A 25,987-nucleotide genomic window follows, 5' to 3' on the forward strand; every position below is an offset into this window, starting at 1 on the left:
ACGAAACATTTAAGTGGTATTACATTAAATATTCGCTCATTTTCCACTACGAGTCTTTCCTTTTAAAGTAAGTTGCATGCAACTTTAATTAAAATGTTTTTTTATTAAATACCTCTTGGCGATTAGTGAATCAAATAACATAGATGCTTTAAATAAATGCTGACTGAACTAAAAAAATGTTTTAAAAAAATTTTAACAGCTCCTGATACTCATATATGATAAATTACCAAAAGCTGAAACAAAAAAATACCCCTCACTATTCCGTGGTATGACCTAACTAAGTCCTATACTTTAAGAAAGTCCTAATTTAAGAAATGACAAATTTCGTATATACAAAATAAAGATTTAAAAAAAAAATCAGTTAATTCATCTAACTAAATATCTAGTAAAAACAACTAAATTATTTTCCGCAAATGTTTCTTTTATATATACGAAATTTATCATTTCTTAAATTCGGACTTTTAAAGCATAGGACTTTGTTAGATCACACCACGGTAGCTAGATAAAGAAAATTCATCATTCAAGTAAAACTGATACAAATACATCAAGTTCATTCAACAATCGATTTATGAATACTTTATTAGACTTTTATGGTATGTGAAACATGTCAGAGGAACTGTTGAATGCAATTCCAACTAAAGCCGAGCATTTTTTTAAATGATCGTTATAAGTTAAAAATAAAATTTAAAGTCTTTACTAAAGTATAAATTATCTTTTTTATAATTGCATATTTAAAATGATATTTAAAGGGATATAATATTAATAATACTTACATTAAATATTTTATATAAATTTTTAAAAACATTTTTCTTTTTTATTCAATTAAAGACTCTACTAATTTCAAGCTTGGTACTAGAAAATCTAAATAAAAATTATACAAAATGAAAATAAAATAAATATTGGAAGAGAAAAATGAATATTTAAATTTAACGAAAAAACAACAACAACAACAACAACAACAACAAAAGAAAAAAAACAACACAAGTTTGTTAAAAAAGTTGTGCTCAAAACTTAATCTGTTTCAAGTTGAATATTCCATCTTTTAAACAACTTTTCAAAAAAGTTTTACTAATAATTTTATTGGGCATAAAAATTATTAACAAAACATTCAATTTAGTAAAATTACAGCATCAACGGTAAAATGCCGTAAATAAATAATATTCACACACACACAAACACGCTCATACACAAGTATATGAAAGTTTCACTTTAATAAAAGTTTTTTTTAGTTTTAAAATTATAGTTTAGTTCTTTTTTCAATTGTATTTAAATGAGTAACTGAATACAGTATGATTATAGATATACATCAATTTTGAAAAGTGATGAAATATGATTACGTAAAACCATACAAATGTGAACCATCCTTTAATATTACAGGTTAACATATAAATTAAAGCAAAACGTTAAAGGATTTTATTAAATTTTTAATGCTGATTTGTTATTTTACTGTAAGAAAGTTATTGAAAGAAATCTCTTTTGCTTATGTTCAAGTATCCTTTTGAGATTTTAACAATTTAAGTATGTTACCTTACAGATGGAGACCTTGGTTTCCATCTGTAAGATATAAAATGATATAGGATTTTAGGTAATACTTATATTAACTGTTTTAGTTAATTCAAGGATTAACTACTCTAGTTAATTCAACGATTAATTTAAATGTCGCATCATTTTACTTAACGACAAACATGTAAAGTGAAAATTCTTCGAGAAAACAACGTTACAAATGATCTTTGGATTGTTCTGGGTGTTTTCCCTTTCCCTTTTAAAACAAAATGTTATATCACAGGAGTTATTATCGTCAGGGTGAGTTTTAAAATTCAATGAAGTTTATGTTATTTAAAGTACTTTTTTTTATCCAGATAACTCGATAGGATTTAAACGAAAACTACTCGCGTGTTTTCACATTCGAATTAAGCTATTTAGCAGAGGGATTTACCAAGACGATATACTTTACAAATATGCAGGAATTATTTTTTGTTTCACTAAATATACGTTATTTTGTCACTTTCACTTTCGACTATGTTAATTATTTTGCTTATCACTCATTGGTTTATCAAAATAGACACCACTACTTAAAAACGCTTCGGCAAAACACTATTTTGCCAAAGCGTTTTTAAATTTAGGTGATTCTTAAAACAAGTTTAATATGGAAGAAGGCTAGCAATAGGATTTATCCTATTAAAATATGTTTGTGACATTTGCCTCAGCAGAATTTATTGTTAGCATCATTATTGTTAGCATTTATTGTTAAGGTTACCTACAAGATAATTTACATATAAACAAAGAAACTATGATCAATAAATAAATCTTTATATTCAATGCAAAATAAATGCTCTGAATATTTTATATTTGTAACTTAATCGTATTATATGCTGTATATTCAAAACGTATAAGATATTGGATGAGAAATATATTATCATAATCTTCAAAATTAATATTTAATAAAATTTTTTGTAAACAAACAAATATGATAACTGATAAACTATAAGCTATTAAGCTGCTAAACTATTAGCTATTAAGCTGCTTTATGAAAGCGAGTACCTGAGAGTTAGATATTTTGTGCAAATATTTTTTGGAAAAGATTATTTACACATTCAAGTTTTACTCTACTAGTTTACATTAGAGAAAACCTTAAATCTAAAAGTTAGGGTTCCCTTTTTTTTTATTGAGCAAAGTTGTTTTTATTGAGCAAACCCCTCCTCCTCCCCAAAAACCCAGAAAATATAAGTTTCTTTAAAATAAATATTTTTGAGATCAAAAAAATAAACGCGCTTTTTTTTTTTTAGTTTTTTTTTTTAATTCTTTTTTTTTAAAAAACAAAAAACAACTCAATAGTGACACTGCTCTTTTATAGTGATATTAAGTTGAAGTTATTTTTACTTCAGATTTTTTTTAACCACTCTTTCGAGCAGGTTGATATGAAATAGAAGCCGTTGAAAACGAATTAAAAACCGCGTCTTTTTTCTTTTTTTGACCATTTTTCTTAATATTTAAAATCTTCAAAAAATGAGAAGGTCCTAAACCTTATGTGGCTGTATCTTTTGAGCGTCAAAATATATATAAAATTTGAACCCTAATTACAATTTATGATGGGACTCAAGATACAGAATTTTTTTTTTTCAAAAAATAAATTCTCTAAATCAGGGGGATGCAGGGGTCATTTTTCAAGGGTATTTCTATTCTTGTTTGCAAATCACTTGGTTTGTGCCTGAAATTGAAGTTAATTTAATTTAGAAATTAATCACAAATGATCTAATATCAAACTAATGGCATAAACACAATAATTAGACAAATTATTCTCAATAAATTTCGTCAATTGTCTGATAATTTGTTTAAATTAAACAAATTTGTAAGAGTATTGATTTATAAAATTTCAAAAATCAGAAAATTCTAAATAAAAACTTTTATGTATAAAATGAGTCTGCAAAAAGCAAGATCTCATTCAGAAAATAGGAGATGGATATGTTTCTGTTGTGTCAATAAAGACAAAAAATGTCTATCTTTGGAGAAGAATGATTCATCGATTAATCTGATTAAAGACTTTGAGGACCCTGGATTCAGTCTGAGCCTAAGTTCTCATCCGTCAGGAATATGCGCAAGCTGCAAGACAAATATATATTTAAAACAGAAAGATAAAGCTATCAGTAAAGCTGTGGAGACTTCCTGGATAAATGGTCGTGATCAAGTTAAAAGGTTGGGAAGAATTAAACAAAAAGATGGTAACTGCAATTGTGCTATTTGCTGCCGAGGGGCAATTTACTAAAAGTAGTAGTACACTTAATCTATTTGAATTTACCTACGTAGAATCTGAAAAGATTACATTTGAAAAAAGAAATTCATTTTGCTCAGAATGCTATCAAATTGTTGGTCCTGGTATTCAACATCCTTACAGCAAAAAAAAAAAAAACTGTTCAAAATCTTCACGTCTTAATTACTTCAAAGAATCAAAATATCGCTGACAGAGTTGTTTCTTGTACGCTAAAAATATATCTGTTGTTGGTGATTCTAAAAAAATAAAACTTGCAACAGGAGGAAAAGCTTTTCCTGTTAAAGTATACAGAGACCGATCACCTTTAAACCATGTAAGAAGTGAAACAATCATGAAATTGAAGATAAACCATGATCTTCCAAATTGTGCAGTGTTAGGAATAATAAAGGAGATAAGAAAAGATGTTGGACGATCTGGAATATAGGAGAACACCTATGCTGAAGTTAAGAGCAGGTCAAGCTTCTTGAATAGGTTTTACGATGAGATAAAATGTCAGCTCAAGATCGGTAAAACCTTATTGGAAAAGATATTGTTTATTGTACTGACCTATCTATGCTCGTAACTGAAGTTTGTTCCTTCAGAAAAATTGATATTTTTAATTCTGTTGTACGCGTTGGTATTGATGGAGGGCAGGGATCTCTAAAGATTGTCATAAACGTGTTTGACACATCAGTATTAGATTTTCAACCAAGAAACCAGAAGTACACCCGGTTCAATAAAGTGATTATCTTAGGCATAGTTCGAAACGTAGAAGAGAATCATCACAATCTGAAAACACTTTTTCAACTCCTTCAACTCAATCAATTGAAGTTTACCTTGGCTTCTGACCTCAAATTGATCAACATCATCATTGATTATCAGTAAGTATCTTATTACATTTATATTTTATATTTTAAGTAAGCAATTCCTATAAATTATTTTCTATAATCAAGGGTCACAGTGGAAAATACTCTTGTTGCTATTGTGATGGGTCGATGGATAAAAAAGGTGTTCAAAGGACTTTCGGATAACTAGCAGATGAATTCAAAAAATACCAATTTGATAACAAACCTCGTATACGGATGCAATATTATAAAAATGTTACTCCATGTCTGTTGGATGAGAAATTGACTGAAGATATTATCAACATAGTTCCACCACCTGAATATCATATTTATGAGCACCATGTTAGTAAAATTATTGATCTCCTCTTTACTGATAAAAATCTGATGGAGTTTCTTGAAAAGAAAACGGTTATCAGGCATGGCTATAATGGTGGTGGTTTTGATGGACCTAACTGTGCCAAAGTTTTAAGATCATAGGACGAAATGACACTTTATTCTCCAATTGAATATCTGGAATGTATTGAAGCCCTTAGGAGGTTTAAAGAAAGTACTTGATTGTTTTTTAAATTTTTTTAAAACTTCTTAGAACGTTTTTAATTCAATTAGTACAGATAGGGAACTATTGACCTACCAGTCTAAATAAAATTAGAAGACACGAATATGTTAATACTACAATTTTCAGCAAGTTAATATTTGGTTAAATTTTGTTTGATTTAGAAGCTGAATACTATTTTGGGATGAAACTCGATATATCCTACAAAGAAAAAATAGACAAGTTTGTGGAGTCCATACTTCACTTAAAAGTATATGTCCATGATGTATTCGCAATGAAGATTTCACTTTGATGGAAGTCTCACGTAATCAGGTTCCATTTCAAAGAGTATCTCGATAGGAAGAAAATCCCGCTCGGTATTACATCAGAACAAACATCTGAAGCAGTGCATAAAAACTTAAACAAGACACTGAAAAGGTTCGCTGTGTCTGAGAAAAACGTCCATCACGGTGAAAAGCTAAGAGCTATGGTTGTTGAATACAGTTCAACGAGATTGTAAGAAGATTTTTCAAGAATATATTTAGATTGAAAAAATACCTATTTTTTTTTCATTTTTGTAACATTATAATTTTTGAAATACTGTTTATGTCATTTCATTTGTCTGATTTTGTTATCGGAGATTTATTCATGTTTTGCGTGTATCAGTAGAGATGGAAAATTTGCATTCATAATAAATTTTTGACAAGAAGATAATTGCAACTATTACTTTGCTATTATTCATTAAGATATTAACTTTTTTGCTAAAAATCACGGCAGTCGGATCACAGGGGCAGGAATACGCTTGAGAAATGACCCCTGCATCCCCCTGATTTAGAGAATTTATTTTTTGAAAAAAAAAAATTCTGTATCTTAAATTCAAACATAAATTGTAATTAGGTTTCAAATTTTATCAAAATATATTTTGACGCTCAAAAGATACAGCCATAAAAAGTTTAGGACCCCCTAATTTTTTGAAGGTTTTAAATATTTAGAAAAATGGTCAAAAAAAAAAAGAAAAAAGACGCGGCTTTTAATTCGTTTTAAACGGTTTCTATTTCATGTCAACCTGCTCGAAAGAGTAGTTAAAAAAAATCTGAAGTAAAAATTACTTCAACTTAAAACCTCTAAAAATGAGCAGTGGTGAGTCATAAAAACCGAAATGAAATGAGTTGTCCTTTTATTTATATTTCTCTAAATTCTGCACTTTTTGGTGATTTTTACATTCGTTTTTAATTTCTTCATAAAATCCTTTGCAGCTAATATTGGAGTAAAAAGAGATTCTACGGTTTGAACCTTTAAATAATCGTTTATAATTCCAGATATTTTATAGGAAAAAAATGTCGTTAAGAAAAAAAACCGGTTTATCTTTCGAAAAGTTTCAAATATTGAGAAAAGTAGTGAACCTGAACAGTTTCTTAGTTTAAAAATGCGCGGATGGAACCCCTTAATACAGCTAATAACAGTTATAAAACTAAAACAATAGGAGAATTTTCTAATTTTCTAAGCTATTTTTATTGCAAGAGAATTTATGCTTTAAAATAACCGACCTTTCAAGAATTTTTTAACGATTCAAAACAAAATTTCAAATAAGAAAATTTTAATAAAAAATAATCTAATAGATGGTTCACATAAATGTTTATTGTTCTTGTAAATACCAAAAGGTGTGAAATTTAAGAGTTATTATGAATGTGGCATAGTTATAGTGAAAGAAGAGCTACTTGTTCATAAAGCCACCCAATCTTTAGTAATTCTGAAGCATATTCTAACTATTTAGCAACTTTGGGCCTTTTTCTTTTTTAGTAAATTAGTACAAAGTCTTGAATTATGCCAATAATTACAATTGTGCTTACGATTTGATGCAATTTTTTTTTTTTTTTTAAAAAAACTTTCATCAAAAACCTCGTCCTCTAAAAGCTCTTTCATAAAATGCTTCAATATTAGTTTCAATTAATTTGAACCGCCTCGTCCGTAAAAATTAGTTTCAATTAATTTGAACCGCCTCGTCCGTAAAAATTCTATACACCTTTTTAAAATGCTCTAACAAACACCAACAGTTGTGCCGAAGGGAATTGCATATCTATGCGTTTTTTATTTTGTTTTTGGTATTCATTCATAGTATTTATTTAAGTTTTTCATTAAAACCTTTCTTTCTTTCTTTTGTTTACTGAAATAGTTTGAATGTATGCACCGAGACGAGAAAGGTTACAATAACTGTTCAAGTTCTTGTTAGTTACCAAATTGCAGAGATATACGGAGAGTGCTGCGATTGGATTTGCTGGTCTAGATGTGACAGAACCAGGTTTTTGAACAATTATCTAACTCATAAGTGTAATGTGTAGTGCCATTCTCCCATAAGTTGCTTAAAATTTATATATATATATATATATATATATATATATATATATATATATATATATATATATATATATATATATATATATATATATATATATATATATTTGTTAAATTAATTTTGTTTGCTTTTATATAAAAATTTTAATCGTATATGTGGTGTGAAGTTTTTAACCTTTTTAGTTAACATCCAACAGTAAAAATTCAAATTTTTAGGGAAAAAAGAAAAATGTTTAAATAAATAAAAAGTTATATTCTCGTCGTCGCGTAAACGACGACGAGAATATAACTTTTTATTTAAAATTCTTGTCATTATTGAGAATGCCGCTTTGGAATGGTAAAAGTGTGGAAAAAAAAAATGCTTTGTTATTCCTCTGCAAGAAGAAGAACGTCTGTGGGCAAATAAATATATCAATAATATTAAACTTTGTGGTTGCGAACAACTTGTATTCAAACTTTTCTCAAACATCAGTTGCACAAACGTGATCATAAGTAAGTTTATTATAGAAACTCTCACTTAATGGTTGGCTCACTGAATTATTGGTTTAATACATTTTATCTGCAATTTCGATTCGCAATTGGACTTGTGTTGGAAACGACAACATCTAACGTTGTGTCAGCAAAAACAATATAATAAATATCTTTTTATCTATTGCAATATCTTTTCTATAGATATCTTTTCTTAAAAGTGAGGGCTTTAGAAATCTCCATCTCTATTTACGTAGTATTTTATTTTTAATTCTGTAAGTTGAATTATAGAAATAAAATTTAAAAATAAATCTTACTCTGGATTGTGCTTCCTCCCTCACCAGTCTTAATTTCACTTTGTTCATTTTGATTAACTTGCGATTATTGTTCAGAAGTATTTATTGATTGTCAAAATCTTTGGAACCCATTTTAAATCTTTACGGAGAGTTTTGTTGCGCCCTTTATTAAGAGTTGTGTAGAACAAAAACAGCTTATACTTCAAATGCATGAGTCCGACTTAGATAGCCTCTGGTGTAGTAGAAATGTCATGAACAATGAGATGGTGTCAACAGTAGTAAAAGACGGTTTGTCCCCACTACAAATTTGCTACAGGCTCTCTCCATGACAAGATGATCATCTTACTCACACTGGTTCAAAGTTATAGCAGACTAAAGATAGTCAAAATTTCCGAAATTACTCCATTTAAGATAACGATGTTCTTTTGCTTGCTTTTAAGCTTGCTTTTTTGCTTGCTATTAGACCTTACGTTGAAATGGAAAGGCATTTAAGTTAAATTTCCACTTATTTTTAGCATGCGATCTTTATTTGTTAAGTAATCAAGTACTTCAAAGCATTCCGAAGTTTAATTCAGTTTTCGAAGTTTTTTTTGGTTTCATTTTGGTTTCATTTGATCTCAAGTTAAAAACTTTTATCATTTTTTTTCAATAATAATGACAGATACCTAAATGGTTACATTTCGCATCATCAAGCCTGTCAATTTTCTACTTATTTTACTATACCTTCTAGATTTATTTTAAAGATCTCAGCTACACTACCATCTTGTTGCAAACAATTTTCTTTGGTATTGATTTTATGTTATCTATTCACTGATGTAACTGGCTCTCTTTATGCTTGTAACAATAAAACAAGATACCATCAAAAGAACTAGAAACCTTACGCTGTAAAAATGATCAATTGTAGTGGATTTAAAGTTAGTTTTACCAAATTCTATCTTAAGCAAAATCTTGGACAAAATTATTTTAAGTTTTTCCAGTAATCTGATTTAAAATTTCATTGATTTAAATTTAAATTAATGATTCACAGTATCATTAAACCTACAATTCTTAAAAATACAAATTCCTTCATGTTTCATCCATCAAATTACAAGTTAGTTTTAACAAACCAAGAAAATTCTCCCTTTTAAAATTTAATTTTAAGTCACTCCCGTTAGCCTCGCCAAGCCAAATTATGTATCGCAAGTAATTTAATGCAATAAAAAACTCTTTTCACAATAGCACACTTCTTCTTGCTTTTTTATTGAATATGCTCTTGTAATTCTGCATCACATATGCTTGTGTTGTTAGGTAAAATTGTTTTCTTCTAATGAGTAAAGAATCATGGGTGATTTTAGGAACTTTCATGAACACCCATTCTCTTAGGTGCTTGCTATCTCTTAAACCCGCTTTCTTATTCCAAACTAGATTTATTATCAAACCGGGAGAAAGGAGACAGCATATACAAAAGACAGAATTTATGGGAGGTAAATAAACTAGTCACGAATGCTTCGCTTAATCACCAAGACCATTTTCTAACTTATTTTTGTAAACCAAGTTTTTTTCATTGAAATTTTGTGTGTAGGCAAAAAAAACCTTCAATATTTAGAAAATATGTAGAACGGAATTATATTATTTCTATTCTCAGTGCTTCAGTTGCAATTGGTTTTCCCGATTCTTCAGTAAACTTAAGATGACCGATGTCATAATCTGCAATCGCTCGAGTTATAGGATTTTTAATATTTTCTGTACCTTTGGGCGTCAAAATTTTATTTACTTGACTTTATCATTATAATTCTTTTTCAGATCTTCTAACTCTTCAGAAGTAGCAGACTTTCCAAAAACAGAGTTCTTTAAAGACCTTGTCAACAAATAATCACTTATTTTCAGCATCAATAGATAGTGTAACAAATAATCACTTATTTTCAGCATCAATAGATGCTGTAACAAACTTTTTTTCGTTAAATTTAATTTTACGTCTTCTAATTCATTAGAACTTGCAAAGTTTTCAAGATATTCTGAAGAAGTAGTTTAAAAAAATGTGTAGAAAATTTTTTGCAGCTTATTTCAAATTGTTTTGCCTCTAACAAGCGACATGCAGCTCCACTTAAATACTCCCCGTTCTTTAAAAGTTAACAGCCAATTTTCAAAAACGACAAAATAAAGTTATATAAACATAAAAATAGTTATATGATATTCTTCAAGAGGTATATCATTTACAAAGCTCATCTCAGTATTTCAAAAGTTAAGAAATTAACAATTTTATTAATGTTGCTTCCAATATAAATAATCAACTAATACAAAGGCATACTAATTCACGAGTTTCTAATTTATTATTAACACACGCTAAAATATAATAACCAAATGTTTAGAAATTATAATGAAAGCATATAAGTATATGCATCTAGGTATATTCAAGCCTACAGAATTGAAGCTCAAGAAAGATCAGTAGATAAACTATTTCTGCGATGCTGTGACGGTTATCTACAGGTCGGAAACCAATGTCCTAATTGTAAGTGAAAGTTCTCCAAATGTTTTATACTTTTAGTTCTTTTAATTTTTGCAGAACATACTGGCTAAGTTTTTTAAAACTACAATTTCTACCAAACAACTAGAAAACTAAAAAACTTTCAATTCATTCAAGAAATACTTTTGCTCCATATCAACAGCTGCCAAAGAAATTCAGTTTTGCCTAAGTTGGTATTTTTTTTTATGTTAAAGTTCCTGTCGACATTTTATCAACATTAAAAATGTTTTACTGAGCATAAGAGTTGGTATAAATTTGTTCTGTTTCCTGTCTGAAGTTTGCAATCACTTATCATAGCTACTCATTTCGAGGTTTTTATGTATTATTCTTTAGCAATAAATTTACTGGATAAATATTAAACAAAGAACCTTTCCTTTAAACAATTTGTTAGCATTGTTTGTCTCTTTGTAATGACTTTTTACTAACTTAAAAATCATATAATTAGTATGAGAAATTTTGGTTCATATTAAATTTTCAAAATGTTAAATCAAAATCTATCTGCAGTTAATTCTAAATTCAATTTCATGCTTTCCGCATGTAAATATACATAATTTTGAGTTTATTCAAAATAATTATTTTTGTGAAAACTGTTTTTAGCTAATTGCAGCATAAGATGCGTTCATGGTAGGTGCGAAGGTCCATATAACTGTGTTTGTGAAAGTGGCTACGATGGTGGAAACTGCGAAAGAGGTTCTACTAACTATATACTTTTTATATTTTTTATGTAATGTTAAACTATTGTCAAAAGTAAACAAACCCAATCATAAATGCAACGGAACGCTAGCGCAGTGTCAAGGTAAAAATATTTATCAGTATAGCTTAAGTTTGAGACTATCTTTAGCCGCCATCTCTACATTACACATTAACAAAGTTGATTAGGCATTTTGCGTTCTTTAATTGCCGAAATTATTTTCCTGCTTTTAGTTATAAAACTCTCCTCCAATGTTCCAAATATAATGTTAATGCACTATTTATTGTCAAGATTACCCAAGAACGCTCATCTTATGAAGTTATAGTAAATTTAGTCTGGAAACTGAACTCTGAAATCAAACTTTTAAGTCGCCGAAAGTAAACTGACAAGTTTTTTTTAAAATTTTTTATTAATTTTTCATTTTGGAATAAAATTGTTAAATTGCCTAAGTTAAGTTGACATTTGGATTTTTAAATGAGTACTGCTAGAGAAACCCAAAAATCCTACAAAACCCAAATCCTTTATAGATACTTATACAATACCTTGACAGATATTTATGCAAAAACTCTTAGAAGTGTTTGTATAACATCCTGCAATCATTAATGCAATAACCTTATAGATACTTATATATAATTTTGAGGGTTTCTAACCAAAGAATATGGTAAGTGTGATTGAAATCTTAAGGTCGAGAGGCTTTCCAGTCGAGAGATTTTCATGAAAGCTAAGCTTATTTAAGCTACATTTGAACCGTAAACTGGTAGACCAACAACTTTCATAATACTTTTTTTAACTATAACTATCTCTTTAAAATTGCTTGATATATGTTTGTTTCCAAAATGCTTGGATAACTTAACTACAAGATATCTAGATCATTATTAGGCAAGAAATACTTGCTTACAAAAACCTTAAAATGCACTTTTTCCAAATAAGACAGCCTCCTTCAAAATATATGATAAAAAAATTTAAAATTATCTCTGAATTGCTGTATTGTTAAAATTGAATTCCTCAATGTCTTATTCAAAAAAAATTAAAAAAAAAAAAAAAATGGTTCCAGTTTTTCTTATTTTGTTAGTGTTTTTAGATATATTTCCTACAAGTTGAGAAAACACATTTCTATTTGAAAAATCTCATAAGCGAAGAACCAATTTTTCATGTAACGTGTTTAAAGTCCAGATTAGAAACATAATAACAGTGAAGTCCCAATTAGTAATGCAAATGTAAAACATTAATTTTTATATCAAATATTTGTACACTTTTTAACTTAGCTTTCCTTGTTATTAAATTTAAAGTTATCTAATTTTTTAATGGAAACAATTTATGAAGAAATTGGGTCATTCGTTTCATACAAAATACAAAATCTTCAAAACAATTAGTAGCTAGGGAATACATTGAATTCTGGTTGTACACATTCTATAATGCAAACAGAAAGATTTCAATACAAATCTATTCAAAAACTAGAAAATAATCTCAGCTCAAGAATCATTTAGAACAAGACTGTAAAAAGTTACACGAAGAAGAAACAAAAAAAAAAAATATCCCAAAAATTCAGCTTCTATAGTGACTACACATTTTATTCGATCTCCAGTTGATGCAGTTATTTTCATTTATAACAATTCTGAAAAACTCTGCTAAGTCTATATATATAAATACAGGATCTACAAATTGCCTGATCTTTAAATACAGTAGGAAATCAGATTTGAACTAAGTGAGGACTCTTTTCTAAACTGCAACCCTCTAACATTCTCATTTTCATTCACCATTGTTTACCATAGAAGAAATGCAACTCGTGCATACTAAGTAAAAAAGATTCCTAATTAACAATTCATGATTGAAATGATTCTTATTAAATATCAACTCAATGAATCAGCATCCTCTCCTGTAGCAGCAGAAGTTTAGAAAAACGTTTTTCTCTAAAAAGTGTATCGAACAAGACAAAAAAACTTCAGAACTTTATTCAAATTTTGAAATTGTTAGATAAGGCAAAGAGATTTTACAAGGTTTTTACAGGGAAAATAGATGTAACATTTTTGCATTTTTATCTAAAGTTGCAATTAATCTTACCGTTTTCTAAAAAACAATTTGTTTATTGAAAAGAGAAAACTCTGTAGGAGGAGGAAAGATTGATAACAAACTAAATAAGCTTTAAGAAGAAAACCCCGATTTACTCAAAAAGTAAAAAAAAAATAATTTTTTTCAAATAATATTTCAACTCTGTTAAGCAGATTATATTTTGACATAAATATTTGAATGCCCTTAAATTACTGATTTGACTGAAAAAAATGGTTCGCGTATTAAATTAAATCTAAAAATGTCTATTAAAAGGACTCTAAACATGACCATCAATGTTAAAGATTTCAGAGTTTTTTCCTGAAATAATAGTCTTTTCAAAATTCATTTGAATAAAAACAGAACTAGCCAGGGAGGTACAAGGAGGAAAATAAAGCGGAAAGTGAGTTTATAGTCTAAGGCTTCCAACAAAAAAAGAACCCACTGAGGTTTAAATTTTCCAATTAAAGATGAAAATATCAAAAAATTAACATATAACAGAATTAAAGCATCAGTAAATGAACGAACTGCTTTACTATGAAAGCTTTAATTTCATATAGAGATTCTTGGAAGCTCACTGCTTAAATTTGTTCGTTTAAAAATAGTTCACTGTAATTTGAATACAATGAATAATCTTTAACAAAATAATTTTTTTGTGCACCAAAAATGTTTATTTTCTTTATTATTATTATTATTATTATTATTTTCTTACCTTAAATCTAGATTAAGATGAAAGGGTTAGTTTACATTGGGAGTTACATTGTTCATTGTATTTTGAAAGGGTTAGGGAGTTATATTGTTAGTTACATTGTTCATTGTATTTTGAAAAGATATCAATTGCACTGTTTATAAATTTGAATGAAAGTTATTCGAAACCTATTTTAATACCTTGGTAAGTGTAATATTTTTTTTTCAGCCTTACCATGTGCGAGTATTCCTGCATTAACAAACGGTTTTGCAAGTTGCTTGCAAGGGTCTACAGGAGACAATTGCAGTTTTGAATGTAATGCTGGTTATACACTTATTGGTTCACCTCAGCGCACTTGCCAACCCAACCATGAATGGAATGGAACAGTAGCAAGTTGCCAAGGTAAACATTTTCAGTTTTATTTACTTATTTTTTTTCATTTGCATTTGTTTATTGTAGCGCAAATAATTTATAAAAACATTACAAATATAAGCAATGTTTCTGAAGACAGTTCAAAATTGCAGCAAACATACAAAAAAACGTGTTTTGATATCTATCTCAAAATCATTTAAATTATCAATGTCTAAAACGTTACAAAAAAAAAAAAAATGACACATATACATAATTACAAACAACATAAAGATATTTTATCCATAAATAGAATGATAGTCAAACGTCTACAAAACTGTTCCGTAGACGAAAGTAAACAAAACAGCTTTAAATCAGAGATATGGTGTGCAAGAAATTATATAAAATTGATATCTTGTTTATCTGGCTTGATATAAATATGATTTGCAACTAACAAGCATTTTGTGTAAAATGATCTGGAAGATAATTTCAAAAATATAAGTTAATGCGTTATCTTTTTATGCTGTTTGTTTTAGCTGTGCCATGTGAGAGTATTCCTGTTTTAACAAATGGTGTGGCAAGTTGCTTGCAGGGCTCTGCTGAAGACAGGTGTACTTTCAAATGTAATGATGGCTATTCATTAGTTGGATCTTCTGAGCGTGTTTGCCAACCCAATCATAAATGGAACGGAACGCTAGCCCAGTGTCAAGGTAAAAACATTTATCAGTATAGCTTAAGTTTGAGACTATCTTTAGTCGCCAACTGTACATTAAACATTAACAAAGTTGATTAGGCATTTTGCGTTCTTTAATTGCCGCGATTATTTTCCTGCTTTTAGTTGTAAAACTCTCCTCCAATGTTACGAATATAATGTTAATGCACTCTTTATTGTCTTTTTTTAGCTTTACCATGCCAGAGCATACCACCGTTAGCAAACGGTTTAGCAAGTTGCTTGCAGGGCTCTACGGGAGACAGTTGTACTTTTGAATGTAATGCTGGTTTTTCACTTATCGGTTCACCACTGCGAGTTTGTCAATCTAACCAGCAATGGAGTGGAACACTGGCCAGTTGCCAAGGTAAGCTAGTTTAGTTTCATTTACTGGTTTTTTTCTAAATACACTTGCTATTCACTGTGTCACGAAATGACTTTTAATTCGAACCTCTTGTCCCGAGAAAACCCTTTGGAGGTTTGAGAGTACACATGTGTAGAATAACACTAGAGTTGGTTTTGAAATCTTTCATCATCGTCCGAGAAAGAAAAATCAGTTTAAAGTTTTTAATTTTATTGCTCAGAATAAAAATTTTACAAAAAAATAATTTCTTTAAAAAAATCTTGTTCTCTATTATAACATAAATTTCTTCAACATATAAAGTGTTTGCAACTCTAAACAAAGCAAAACCAAAAAAAATACATACAAACTATTCTTGAAAGACAAACAGTTTTCTACTTTCAGCTTTCAAATTCAAGCTGTGAAAAACATTGATAATTTTAGATACTTATACAAAATTATTCTACTCAATTGATTAAGAAGCAAGCCTTTATTAAACTCTAACATAGCATATGTAATTAATAACTGTAAATGTCTCTTCCACAAATAGAAATCAAAATAAATGTTTACTGTTACACTCGATCAAACAGTTTCGAAGATTCCTGGGATAATCCCGATGGATGGCTGGCCTCTTGAAACGTTGCCGATGAAGACTGAAGTTGTGGTGAAGTGACTCTGTGGCTTGCTCAGAAAAGATGCCCAGAGAGTGGTTGTGGCGATCAATAAACTGTGTCACATGGAAGAAAACAGCATGTGCTTTGGGGGTAACACTTGTGTTTGGAAGGTTGAGATAGGAAGCTTTAAACTCTTCAATAAGCTCACAGTAGTTCTGTTGGAGTGTATTCCCAAAGCAGGCATGAACAACAGCATCAAATTTTCTGAGGGTTTCAATAAATGGAAATGCCAAAAAGCAAGCATACTTCTCTGCAAGTTGTTGAAGTGAGTCAACATTTCTCAAAAGCTTTCTACACTCATTGGCAGCAAATTGTCCTCCATGAAAAGGTTGTTGTTGAATGTTGATCATCTTTGGCCACTCATCTGCATTTTGCCAAACCTGACAGAGGTTCTTAAAGAGGTGGTTCACAATACCAATGAGAAGGTGAAGTTCCATAGGAGGAATAAAATCTAGGACAAGAGTATCATCAGAAAGTCTTATTATTGGCTGGTGAACAACATTTTGAAAGTCCCTTGCCTTTTTTGTTTGGGCACCGGCTGCTTGGAAGCCTTCAAAATCAGAACGAATGGAGCCAAATGTTCGAAGCTCACCACTGTGATGAATATTCTTTGACTCAATGTCACACCAGGTGCAAGGGTGTGCACTAGAGTGAGATTGCAAGCCACAAATTATGTTAGCAAGCTTCATGTCGCATGGCAACACAAAAGACATTCTCTCTAAACACTGTTTATCCAGGATTTGTTTGACATTGTCATAGTTTTCAGAGACATTTTCTGCAATGGCCACCAAAAGTTGACGCTTCACTCCTGAGTCTTTGAAATTTTTAAAGAGAGGTTTCTTTGATGGAGGAAATGTATCTGGTGTTTCTAAGCTCATAATACCAAAAGAAACTTTCACGAACCCGCCTCCACCATCTATCCCCACCTTAATAAGCTGGTCTGACTGAGGGCCTCTGACTTCAGCAACAGTGTTTCTTAATGACTCCATTTCATTGCAGTACACCAATAAATGTTTAGACTCTTGGCTAGTGCTTTTGGATGTATCAGTAATTTCTGAGGTGACAAAGAGGTCAGAAAGTTGCTTTCCAAGAGATTCAAACTTTTCTCTGAAATTTTTCTCCACAACACGCTGTGGAACTACTTTGTTTAGAGTTGAAGCAAGCATATTCATTCCTCTATTTGAAAGACCAATCTGGTTTTGAACTTGTACTAGATGTTGTGCAGTCAAGGTGGGTGTAGATGAAGGAAATAATTCTCTTTGTCGCGATGGACCTGCAAAAAATCACAGAAAGTTACCATTGTATCATTTCCGAAATTCATAGTGTATATTTTATTGCTATGCCCTTTGACAAAAGTTTTTTTTGTTTAAAAAGTACAGTTTTTACCTGGAGTTACTGGAAAGGGTCTTCCTACTCCTTGATTGAGACGGACAGTGCCATGGGGGGAAGGAACTTTGTTGGCAATTACAGAAACAGCCACTCTTTCTGCTGCTTTTTTGTCCTTTTCTGCAACTTCGAGTAAGTTCTGTCGTAACATTGCTTTAGTACAGACATGAGGGATGCCTCTTCCTATCAATGAAAAGCATGCTGAACATCTTTTCTCAACAATTGGCTGTTCTATAAGCTGACTGGCAGTGTTTGTTACTCCACTTATCTGAGGGCTTCTGAATTTTGCTTTTCCCACACTACAAATCAAGCAATCACATGCTGATTCTCTTGTTGCAGGACGGATCTTTATGTTTTGATAGTCTGGCAAGGAAGGAAGTTGGAAATCTCTTCCTTCACCTTTTCTTCTGAGACTTACTCGACAGTTTTCACAGATTCCAATTGGTACTCTTTGGTCTTCAAAGTTGATTCTTTGGCCCAAAATTTCTTGACTGCGTTTAATCATAAAATCAGTCAGCTGCCTGTTAGCTTTGTTCATACAGAGAAAACAGACAGTTTTCCTGTTGTCTTCATGAGTTTTTGCTTGGTTAGGCATTTTGAAAAATGACGCACACCTTGTTCTTTTAAAACGGTTTCTAAACTGTTTGCAGGTTTTTGCCGGAATTTTTTAGTTAATTATTTTTTTGTTAAAATATTTTGTTTGTACTATTTGTAAAACAAATAACCAAAATAGACAGTTTTTTTGAGAAAGAAAAAAAAACTCTTAGTTTATTGACCTTATTAAATAAGCATAAAATTAGAAACTTTAAACTGATTTTTCTTTCTCGGACAATGATGAAAGATTTCAAAACCAACTCTAGTGTAATTCTACACACGTGTACTCTCAAACCTCCAAAGGGTTTTCTCGGGACAAGAGGTTCGAATTAATAGTCATTTCGTGACACAGTGTTTAGCTTGTTGGTTTATATTTATAAAGTTTATTACACCTACATTTTCCAGAAACTTAAAATTTTTATTGATGTACTAAAGTATTGCACGTTTAGAATAGTATCTTCACGTTTAGAATAGTATCTTCACGTTTAGAATAGTATCTTCACGTTTAGAATAGTATCTTCACGTTTAGAATAGTATCTTCACGTTTAGAATAGTAACATGAGTATCTCTGCTTTCAGAGAATAATTAAGCGAAGTAGAATAAAGAAGAATGCTTAACTATATGGGCTTGCCACTTCAATTGTCGTATTTAAATCCCAACGAGTTCAATATCAAATTAGAATCCTAGGAAAGTCTTGCGTGTTTTATTAAATGAAATTGATTTCAATATTTTTAAAAAACAGACTAAAGGAGTTATGTAACAGAGTGTAATGAAAATTTTTGTCCTGGAGTGAAAAAATAAAATTCCAATATCAATTATAATAAATCAATTTTTAAATAAACATTCAATTCTCTTCATTCAAGATAAAATCATTCCACCGTTTAATTATCAAAAGAAAAAGTGAATAAAAACAGCTAAATTTGGCTCTTTACCTGCTTATATAAATTTATTTCATAATCTTTCCTTAATCAAACTTGGAGGAAAAAATAGATGATGTGAATACTTTTTGTTTTTGGAAATTCTTAACTTTAGTTGATGCTTCTCTCTATTTTTATTTAAACGTATATCAATTAGAGACAATGTGAAAAACTTTAAAAACACTTTTCATTGCGTCATAGTGCTCCTATTTGTTTAAAAAATGTGCCAAAACTATTTACTAGATATTTTAAAGTATAAAACGTAAAAAAGCCAAATGTATGAACTTTACACATTTTGCTGTATTTCAAATTTGGATTGTTTCTTTTGCCACTTGATTGATAATTAAGTATTTATTTTTTTCTAAATTGGCACCAAGACATAAGATTCATTGATTTCTTGATAATATTTCTGTTGTTTCGGTTTTCTGTCTTTTGTTTTTTGTTTCTTTAAGTATTATGTACTATTTGTTATATTATCTTAAAGCAATTGAGTGAAAAAAGTTGATAAAAGTAAGAAAACAGCCAGGTATGGGATATTGTTAGAAACCTATGTAATAATTTTCTAATAATTTTCAATGAAACTTTTGAACTTTGTAACTAATAGTCTTTTCAAATATATTTATTGCTATGAGCAATTTTTAAATAAACAAGTTTAAGCAAATAGCTTTCAATACTTTTTAATGAAACTAAAGCTTCTTAGTCCAGCAGCTTTTTCATTTACTGATACTTTAGACTGTTTTACATTAATTTTTTACTCTTCCTTCGAAGAGTCTAAACGTCAGTGGATGTTTTTATTGAAAGCCTGAGACTAGAGATTCCTCAGCCGCCGCTTTATTCTGCTCTTAGCGCCTCTTTAACTTATTTATCACTATTTCAACATGCTGTACAGTTTTCAAATTATTCATGCTTCTTATTCCACGGTTTTTTTTTTAACTGAAAACAATAGTTATTAGAGGGATTTGATCCTTCAAATTGTTGCTCTTTATAAGTATTCTTTGAATCGATATCTTTGATTCAAATTCAATCTCAAATTGTTTAGTTTTAAATTGAACATAAAGCAGTATTTAAATCGAGAATAGAATTGAATACAAAATTTAAGGATATCATAATTCAAGTATATATGTCAAAATATATATTTGCTTCACAAAGCGATGAAATAGTTTGATTTTAAAATTTCAATATCTGGACTATGTGACTAGTTTACTATAATTTCATAAGATTAGTGTTCTGAGGTAATCTTGAGCAATACTTTTGACAACAGTTTAACATTTACTTAAAGTGTATAAAAAGTATAAAGGAAGTAGAACCTCTTTCGCAGTTTCCACCATCATAGCCACTTTCACAAACACAGTTATATGGGCCTTCACACCTGCCATGAACACATCTTGTGCTGCAAACAGCTGAAAACAGTTTTTATAAAAAATGTATTTTGAATATTATATAATATTATGTTTATTTACATAAAGAGAGCATGAAATATACTTTTTGAATTTAATACTAGCAGCAGTTATATGTTACCCAGATTAAAAGTTTTGAAAGTTTGAAATGTTTCTTATGCTAATTATGTGATTTTTTGTGTTTTTTTTTTAAGAGTTATTAAAAATCAGTTTAAAGAGGCAAACAACGCTTAAAAAATATTTAATGGAAATGTTACTTTGTTTAATCTTTGTCCTTGAATCAATTGATAACGAACAATACATTAAAAAACTCGAAATCAATAGCTGTAACAGCAAGCTTTAGGTACGAAACTGTAAAAATGTTGATACCTAGTCTTATGCTGTGTAAATTTTTTAAATGTTGATAATAAAAATGAACATTAACATCAAAATAATTTACCAACATAGCAAAACAGAGAACTGATTTTCTTTACTGGCCGCTGGTACAGAGTAAGACAATTTCTTGAATTAATTGAAAATTTTAAACTGAGCAACAGTATTCTAAATGTTATGAAGATAACATCGTATTATAAAGCTTAACCTGCATGTTATGCAAAAGTCAAAAGAACCAAAAGTTCAAAACTTTTGGAGAACCCTCACTTACAGTTAGGACATTGGTTTCCGACCTTTAAATACCCATCACAGCATTTTAGAAATACTTGATCTACTGATTTTTCTTGAACTTCATATTTGTAGGCTTGAGCAAACCTAGATGCAAAAAATTGATTTATATACTTTTATTATAAATTCTAAAAATTTAAAAATTGACATTCATTAATATTAAAAACCATTTAAAGATAATTTCTAAGATTTCTTTTTAAATTTTTTCATTTAGTTTTTCTAAAAAGGAAACTTTAAAAATGTTAAATTCTGACCATGAAAATAATGATGCAAAATTTGTAAATAATTTACTTCTTGAAGAATAACATATTTATTTTCATACTAATAAAAGTTTATTTTGTTGTTTTTGAAAAATAGCCATTAACCCTTGAAGAACGGAGGGAGGTGTAATTTACTTCTCCAGAGGGGGGTATTTTACTTTTACATGCTCAGACTTAAGTTGTCTTAATTTGATCTGCAATATTAGATCATCTTTTAGTTACTTTTCTAGATGAAGTTCAAATTGACACAATTTAAGTAGAGTTAAAGTAAGTCTTTCTGGGATAGTAAGGTACTCCGTTGCTTTGTAAGGGTTAGTCAGATTTCTTTTTAAATCAATATTTTTTTCTGAAAGTCCCAATTGTTTCTTTTTTAAAAATAAGAAAAAACTATCTAAGTACTAAGAATAATAAAAAGTCTTTTTGAGAAGAAGGAAGAAAGTGAAGCTGCAGGTTTCTTTTTAGAGGCAATATAATTAGGAAGAAGCCGCAAAATTTTAAACATTTTCTCTAAAGTTAAGCAGAAACACAGCTTTTTCAGAATATCTTAGAAATTTTCGCGAACTCAAATGAGTTTTAAGATGTTGATTTAAGCTTAACCTTTTATTCCTTGATTCTGTATGATGATTATTCTTTTATGCTGATATAATCCACAACGCACTTCAGAAGTTGCTTTAAATAGTCTGGTTGAGAACAATCTCGTTTGTATCTCTCCCATTATGTCCTGAGGTTTTAATGAAGAGCGTCAGGAGCTTGCTTACTGAAGAAACCGAAACTAGTTTTTTTAACTTAATAAAGTAAGATACATGGAAGAAAAACCGCATGCACATTTAGGACGACAGAAATGGTGAGGCTGATGTAACTTTTTTTGAGCTTCCGTAAGTTTTATCAATCCCTGAAATTACAGAAAGCTATTTGAGTTTATGTAAGCCTTTCAGAAACTTTATGCAAAATTGCAGTTGAAGCTTCATCCATGCTAAGGCGAAATGGGGATATACAGCAAAGGTAGCCCTTGATAAATGATTGATGATCACAGGGGTTTTGAAAAAAAAAACGAATGAAGTTCCATGGGTGGAATGGTTTTAAGTATGAGCTCATGGTAAGGAAACATCCGCACCCAGTTCGGTCTTGCCCGAAATCGGCTCCAATTTTCTGGAAAATTTAAAAATCGGAAAAAAACGATTCAACAGAACAATTTTGCACCCTTCAGAAAGAAACTCCGTGAAGCGTATATTGAGGTTGTTTTTTAAATAATGTAAATATGACTTGACTGGGTTTTTTTATGATTGTATTTGAGATATTTTTACCGATTTTAACAAGTATAAATTGTATGCAAAACTTATGTAGAGAAGAGCTTTTTAGTATAAAAGGAAATGTAGAATTGAAACGTTGTGTTTGCTGCGAGAAAGCTACATGGTTAGATAATAGATTTACTTCAAAGATTTTTGTCCGTTCATATAGCTTTTAAATATTGATAGACATTAATCATGATTATCATTTTTTATTTGAACTATTTTTAATGAATTATTAAATGTAATAATGTTATAATCCTATAATAGCAACAAAATATTTGTTGTATAAGTTAAAAATGGTTTCAAGAATTGAAATAAGAAAACGTCGTAATCAACTTGATATTTTTGTTTTGAGATTAAAAGGTAATACAATAATATATGTAGTACCTAATAATCTTGATAATTTAAAAATATCAAGGAAATGTTATAAAGTAATTATGCTATATTGTTGCTTTTATTTTATCCTATTTACAGACTGTCAGACAACTGCCTTTTTTTTATCTAAACTTTTTTAACATTTTTAAAAAGTTTTTCGTCAAATAAATTTATTTTAGAAGAATCTACCAATTATATGATGCAGTGTTATCCTGTTATAGAAGAGGAGAATATTTAAATTGTTGAAGATAAAATTGATAGACGTGTACCATATTTGATGACGTGGCTGGGTTATGACAAAATGGAGCGCGAAAGCAATGAATGTAAATTAGTATTTCCTTTGTTTGATCTAAATTATAAATTTTTGACTCTAATACTCACCTAACATACTAAAAAAAGATTGCCAGTTTTTTTACTAAGTGTAGTTAGTCAAACTAATTGAAAAAATTCAGACATTGCTGTACCTACAATGCTAAAGGGCCTATTTTTAAAAAAATTGTTTTTTTCTGGTGAAGTTTAATTAACAGAAAGTCATGAAAGTAAAGAAGAATCCAAGTGTCATTTTTCATCTCTTCATATAAAGCTTTTATATTTCTGTTTGAACTTGAGTGCAAACAATATTCGAACATTGAATATCATTATTTAATAAGATCGTTTTTTTTAAACTCCAGTCTGATTGCATAAGAACATCTCTTAATTTATCTGATATAACTAAAAGTTTGAGATATCCTATAGATATTCTAATATGAATGTATTTTGTTGCTAGTGTTTTTTTTTTTAAAGGTCTGCAGTTTTCAACTACCTGTGTCACCTATCCAGCCAATTGTAAGTTTTTGAATATTGGGACCTAGCTATATATTTTTGGTACACAAAAGTTTGATTGTGTTTTTTAGTTTTCTATTTATTAATGATAGACTTCAAGCATTCCACAGTCAGATAATCAGTAAATTGTATGCTGTAAACTATTTATTGTTCATTTATAGGTTTTCTCCTAACCTTATCTGCATTTGAAGTAATACTATTTATATCTAGGCATGTAAGGCTACCATGCTCTAAAAGCTTTGGATATAAATAATGATGAGATTTTATATGAATCTCAGGGTCCATATGTAGGAGTACATATGGCCTAAGGAGTACATATAAAATATGTTTTGGTGTGCATATCTTATTCAATTAAATTAGAAAAATACGTTAACATTAGCTAAGGAATAGTTCCATAATTGCATAAAACTGCTTAAGACTTTTTTTTTTTCAAGGGGTAATTGTAAATTGTTTAAGTTATATAACTTTTGAAAATAATACTTGTTGCGACTTTAGTTAAGTCCAAGTGATTCCTATGATTAAAGTTTATTGGGTATGCATGATAGTATGCTTGGTGTTTGCAGCTGGTTTAAAGTTGAATCATTTAATGCACAAGGTTTGAATGTTTTGTATTAGTAGGGCTATGTAATTATTTTATAAAATGGGTTGGCTTGTAAAATGAATGGCACTAGTATTACATTTAAAGTGGTATATTATTTATTGTGTTTATTTAAACAGGACAGTTTCTTATGAGTGCGTACATTTTTTGTGAACTGTCTGTAATACGCAATTTTCTACCTTTACTTCTCTGCAGCAATATTCTGAGAAAGAAAAGCACCCAAAAAGTATGGTAATTTCTTTTTAATTTCTGATTATGTAAGTATAGCCACGATCTGTTAGCCTTAGCAAGGGAGTGTAGTTTGAATAATGGTATAACATTTAAGTTGTTAACTAATCTTTTTTAGTTAACATGGATGAAGAGTGAAGGAGGATTGACTGTCTATTAGCACATTTTACGGGTGCTTAACAAATTGGTGGCGCATGACTTACAGCAGAAGATCAATAGGTCGTGAACAAATGGGAAGCAGAAGTTTTTTGATAGCCTCAAAATCAGCTCAAAAGTGAGTGCAATCTACATCTACTGTGAAAAATAGTACAAATATGAGTCTGTCTGAGTGAGTCAAAAGTTTGACTTGTGGTGTTTGACTTGAGAAAATAAAATAAAATTAAACAATTACCATCTTTTTATATGCAGGTATTACATATATTATCAATGGGACTATATCAAATTATACAATATCTAATACATGTGAATCAATATAATTAGATGTAGCTATAGTAATTTATTATATGATTGATTTAAATTAGCATTTATTTACATTTTTTTTCTCCTTTTTTTTTTTATAAATATTTCAATAATTAGCGTCAACTCTTCACTTTTTGTCTGGCATCACTTCTTATGAGATAGAATTGAATGTAGCACGAATTTATAATAACGCTAGGGGTCGCTCTGGCGCACTATGCATCGCTTAGCGGAAATAGGATTTTGTGCATATTTTTTAGTGATTTTTCATATTTAAACTTTTTAAGTTTTTTTTTTTTTGCATTTAGTTTTTAACTCTTTATAAAAAAAAAATTATTTTAAGTTTTTTTAAACTTCTGACATCTTAAGTGTTTTTTTGAGGTTTTAAAAAACTCGCATTTTTGTTAAAATCCTTTCAAAGTATATGATAAGTGTTAAATTTCTATATTATTTTTATGCGAAATTAAAATAATCATGTATTTAATTGAATGTAAAACTAGAAATAGAAAAAAAGGGTTTTGGCATAGCATTTTTTTGCTGATTTTTTGATTTCTTAAACATTGATTGATTTGAGCATGTGGTCACAGAGGTCGCCTCGTTTTTTTTGAATAAAATATAGCTACTGCGAATTGAATTTACTGCCATGCAAAAAAATTGAGGCGACCTCTGTGACCTCATGCTTAAAAATCATTTTTACTATTGTGAATTTTATTCAAAAACCGACTAAATTCTGTGAAGTAAATGAAAATTCCGTTGTTCAACAAC

General features: G+C 29.5%; 3 protein-coding genes across 6 annotated transcripts in view; 1 reads left to right on the plus strand and 2 right to left on the minus strand.

Moving 5' to 3' along the window:
* The first annotated feature begins 1,539 nt into the window (after positions 1-1,539).
* On the plus strand, positions 1,540-25,284 carry LOC149894359 (E-selectin-like). 2 transcript variants are annotated; one of them, XM_090093483.1, is made up of 12 exons: positions 1,540-1,803; positions 7,299-7,424; positions 10,626-10,729; positions 11,342-11,434; positions 14,398-14,571; positions 15,054-15,227; positions 15,420-15,593; positions 23,298-23,441; positions 23,902-23,943; positions 24,436-24,535; positions 24,658-24,769; positions 24,885-25,284. In XM_090093483.1, exons 1-8 carry the CDS (start codon positions 1,724-1,726, stop codon positions 23,354-23,356), a joined length of 984 nt encoding a protein of 327 aa, XP_089949609.1. In that variant the 5' UTR covers positions 1,540-1,723; the 3' UTR covers positions 23,357-23,441; positions 23,902-23,943; positions 24,436-24,535; positions 24,658-24,769; positions 24,885-25,284. The 2 variants fall into 2 exon arrangements, with proteins under 2 accessions (XP_089949609.1, XP_089949603.1); XM_090093477.1 differs by having other exon boundaries at positions 24,658-24,764.
* Positions 10,391-25,987, minus strand: part of LOC149894360 (multiple epidermal growth factor-like domains protein 10) — a 39,694-nt gene continuing 24,097 nt past the window's right edge. The window contains exons 1-4 of one of the 3 annotated variants that reach the window (XM_090093503.1): positions 21,486-21,560; positions 21,178-21,281; positions 20,445-20,537; positions 12,854-13,228 (exon numbers count right to left, since the gene is read on the minus strand). In XM_090093503.1, coding sequence (XP_089949629.1) covers positions 13,185-13,228; positions 20,445-20,537; positions 21,178-21,281; positions 21,486-21,514 — 270 coding nt within the window. In that variant the 5' untranslated portion in view covers positions 21,515-21,560 and the 3' untranslated portion in view covers positions 12,854-13,184. The other 2 variants (XM_090093498.1, XM_090093492.1) reach the window with 2 other exon arrangements.
* LOC145186708 (uncharacterized) lies at positions 16,105-18,287 on the minus strand. The gene is made up of 2 exons (XM_080062966.2): positions 17,627-18,287; positions 16,105-17,513 (listed from the first exon to the last, which is right to left on the minus strand). The coding sequence occupies exons 1-2, from the start codon at positions 18,219-18,221 to the stop codon at positions 16,120-16,122; spliced, it is 1,989 nt and encodes a 662-aa protein (XP_079919092.2). The 5' UTR covers positions 18,222-18,287; the 3' UTR covers positions 16,105-16,119.

The sequence above is a fragment of the Hydra viridissima genome, unplaced genomic scaffold (genome assembly GCF_058129835.1).
Source record: "Hydra viridissima isolate aposymbiotic clone 2 unplaced genomic scaffold, HvirCarnegie_v1 scaffold_1, whole genome shotgun sequence".
NCBI classification, from domain to species: Eukaryota; Metazoa; Cnidaria; class Hydrozoa; order Anthoathecata; family Hydridae; genus Hydra; species Hydra viridissima.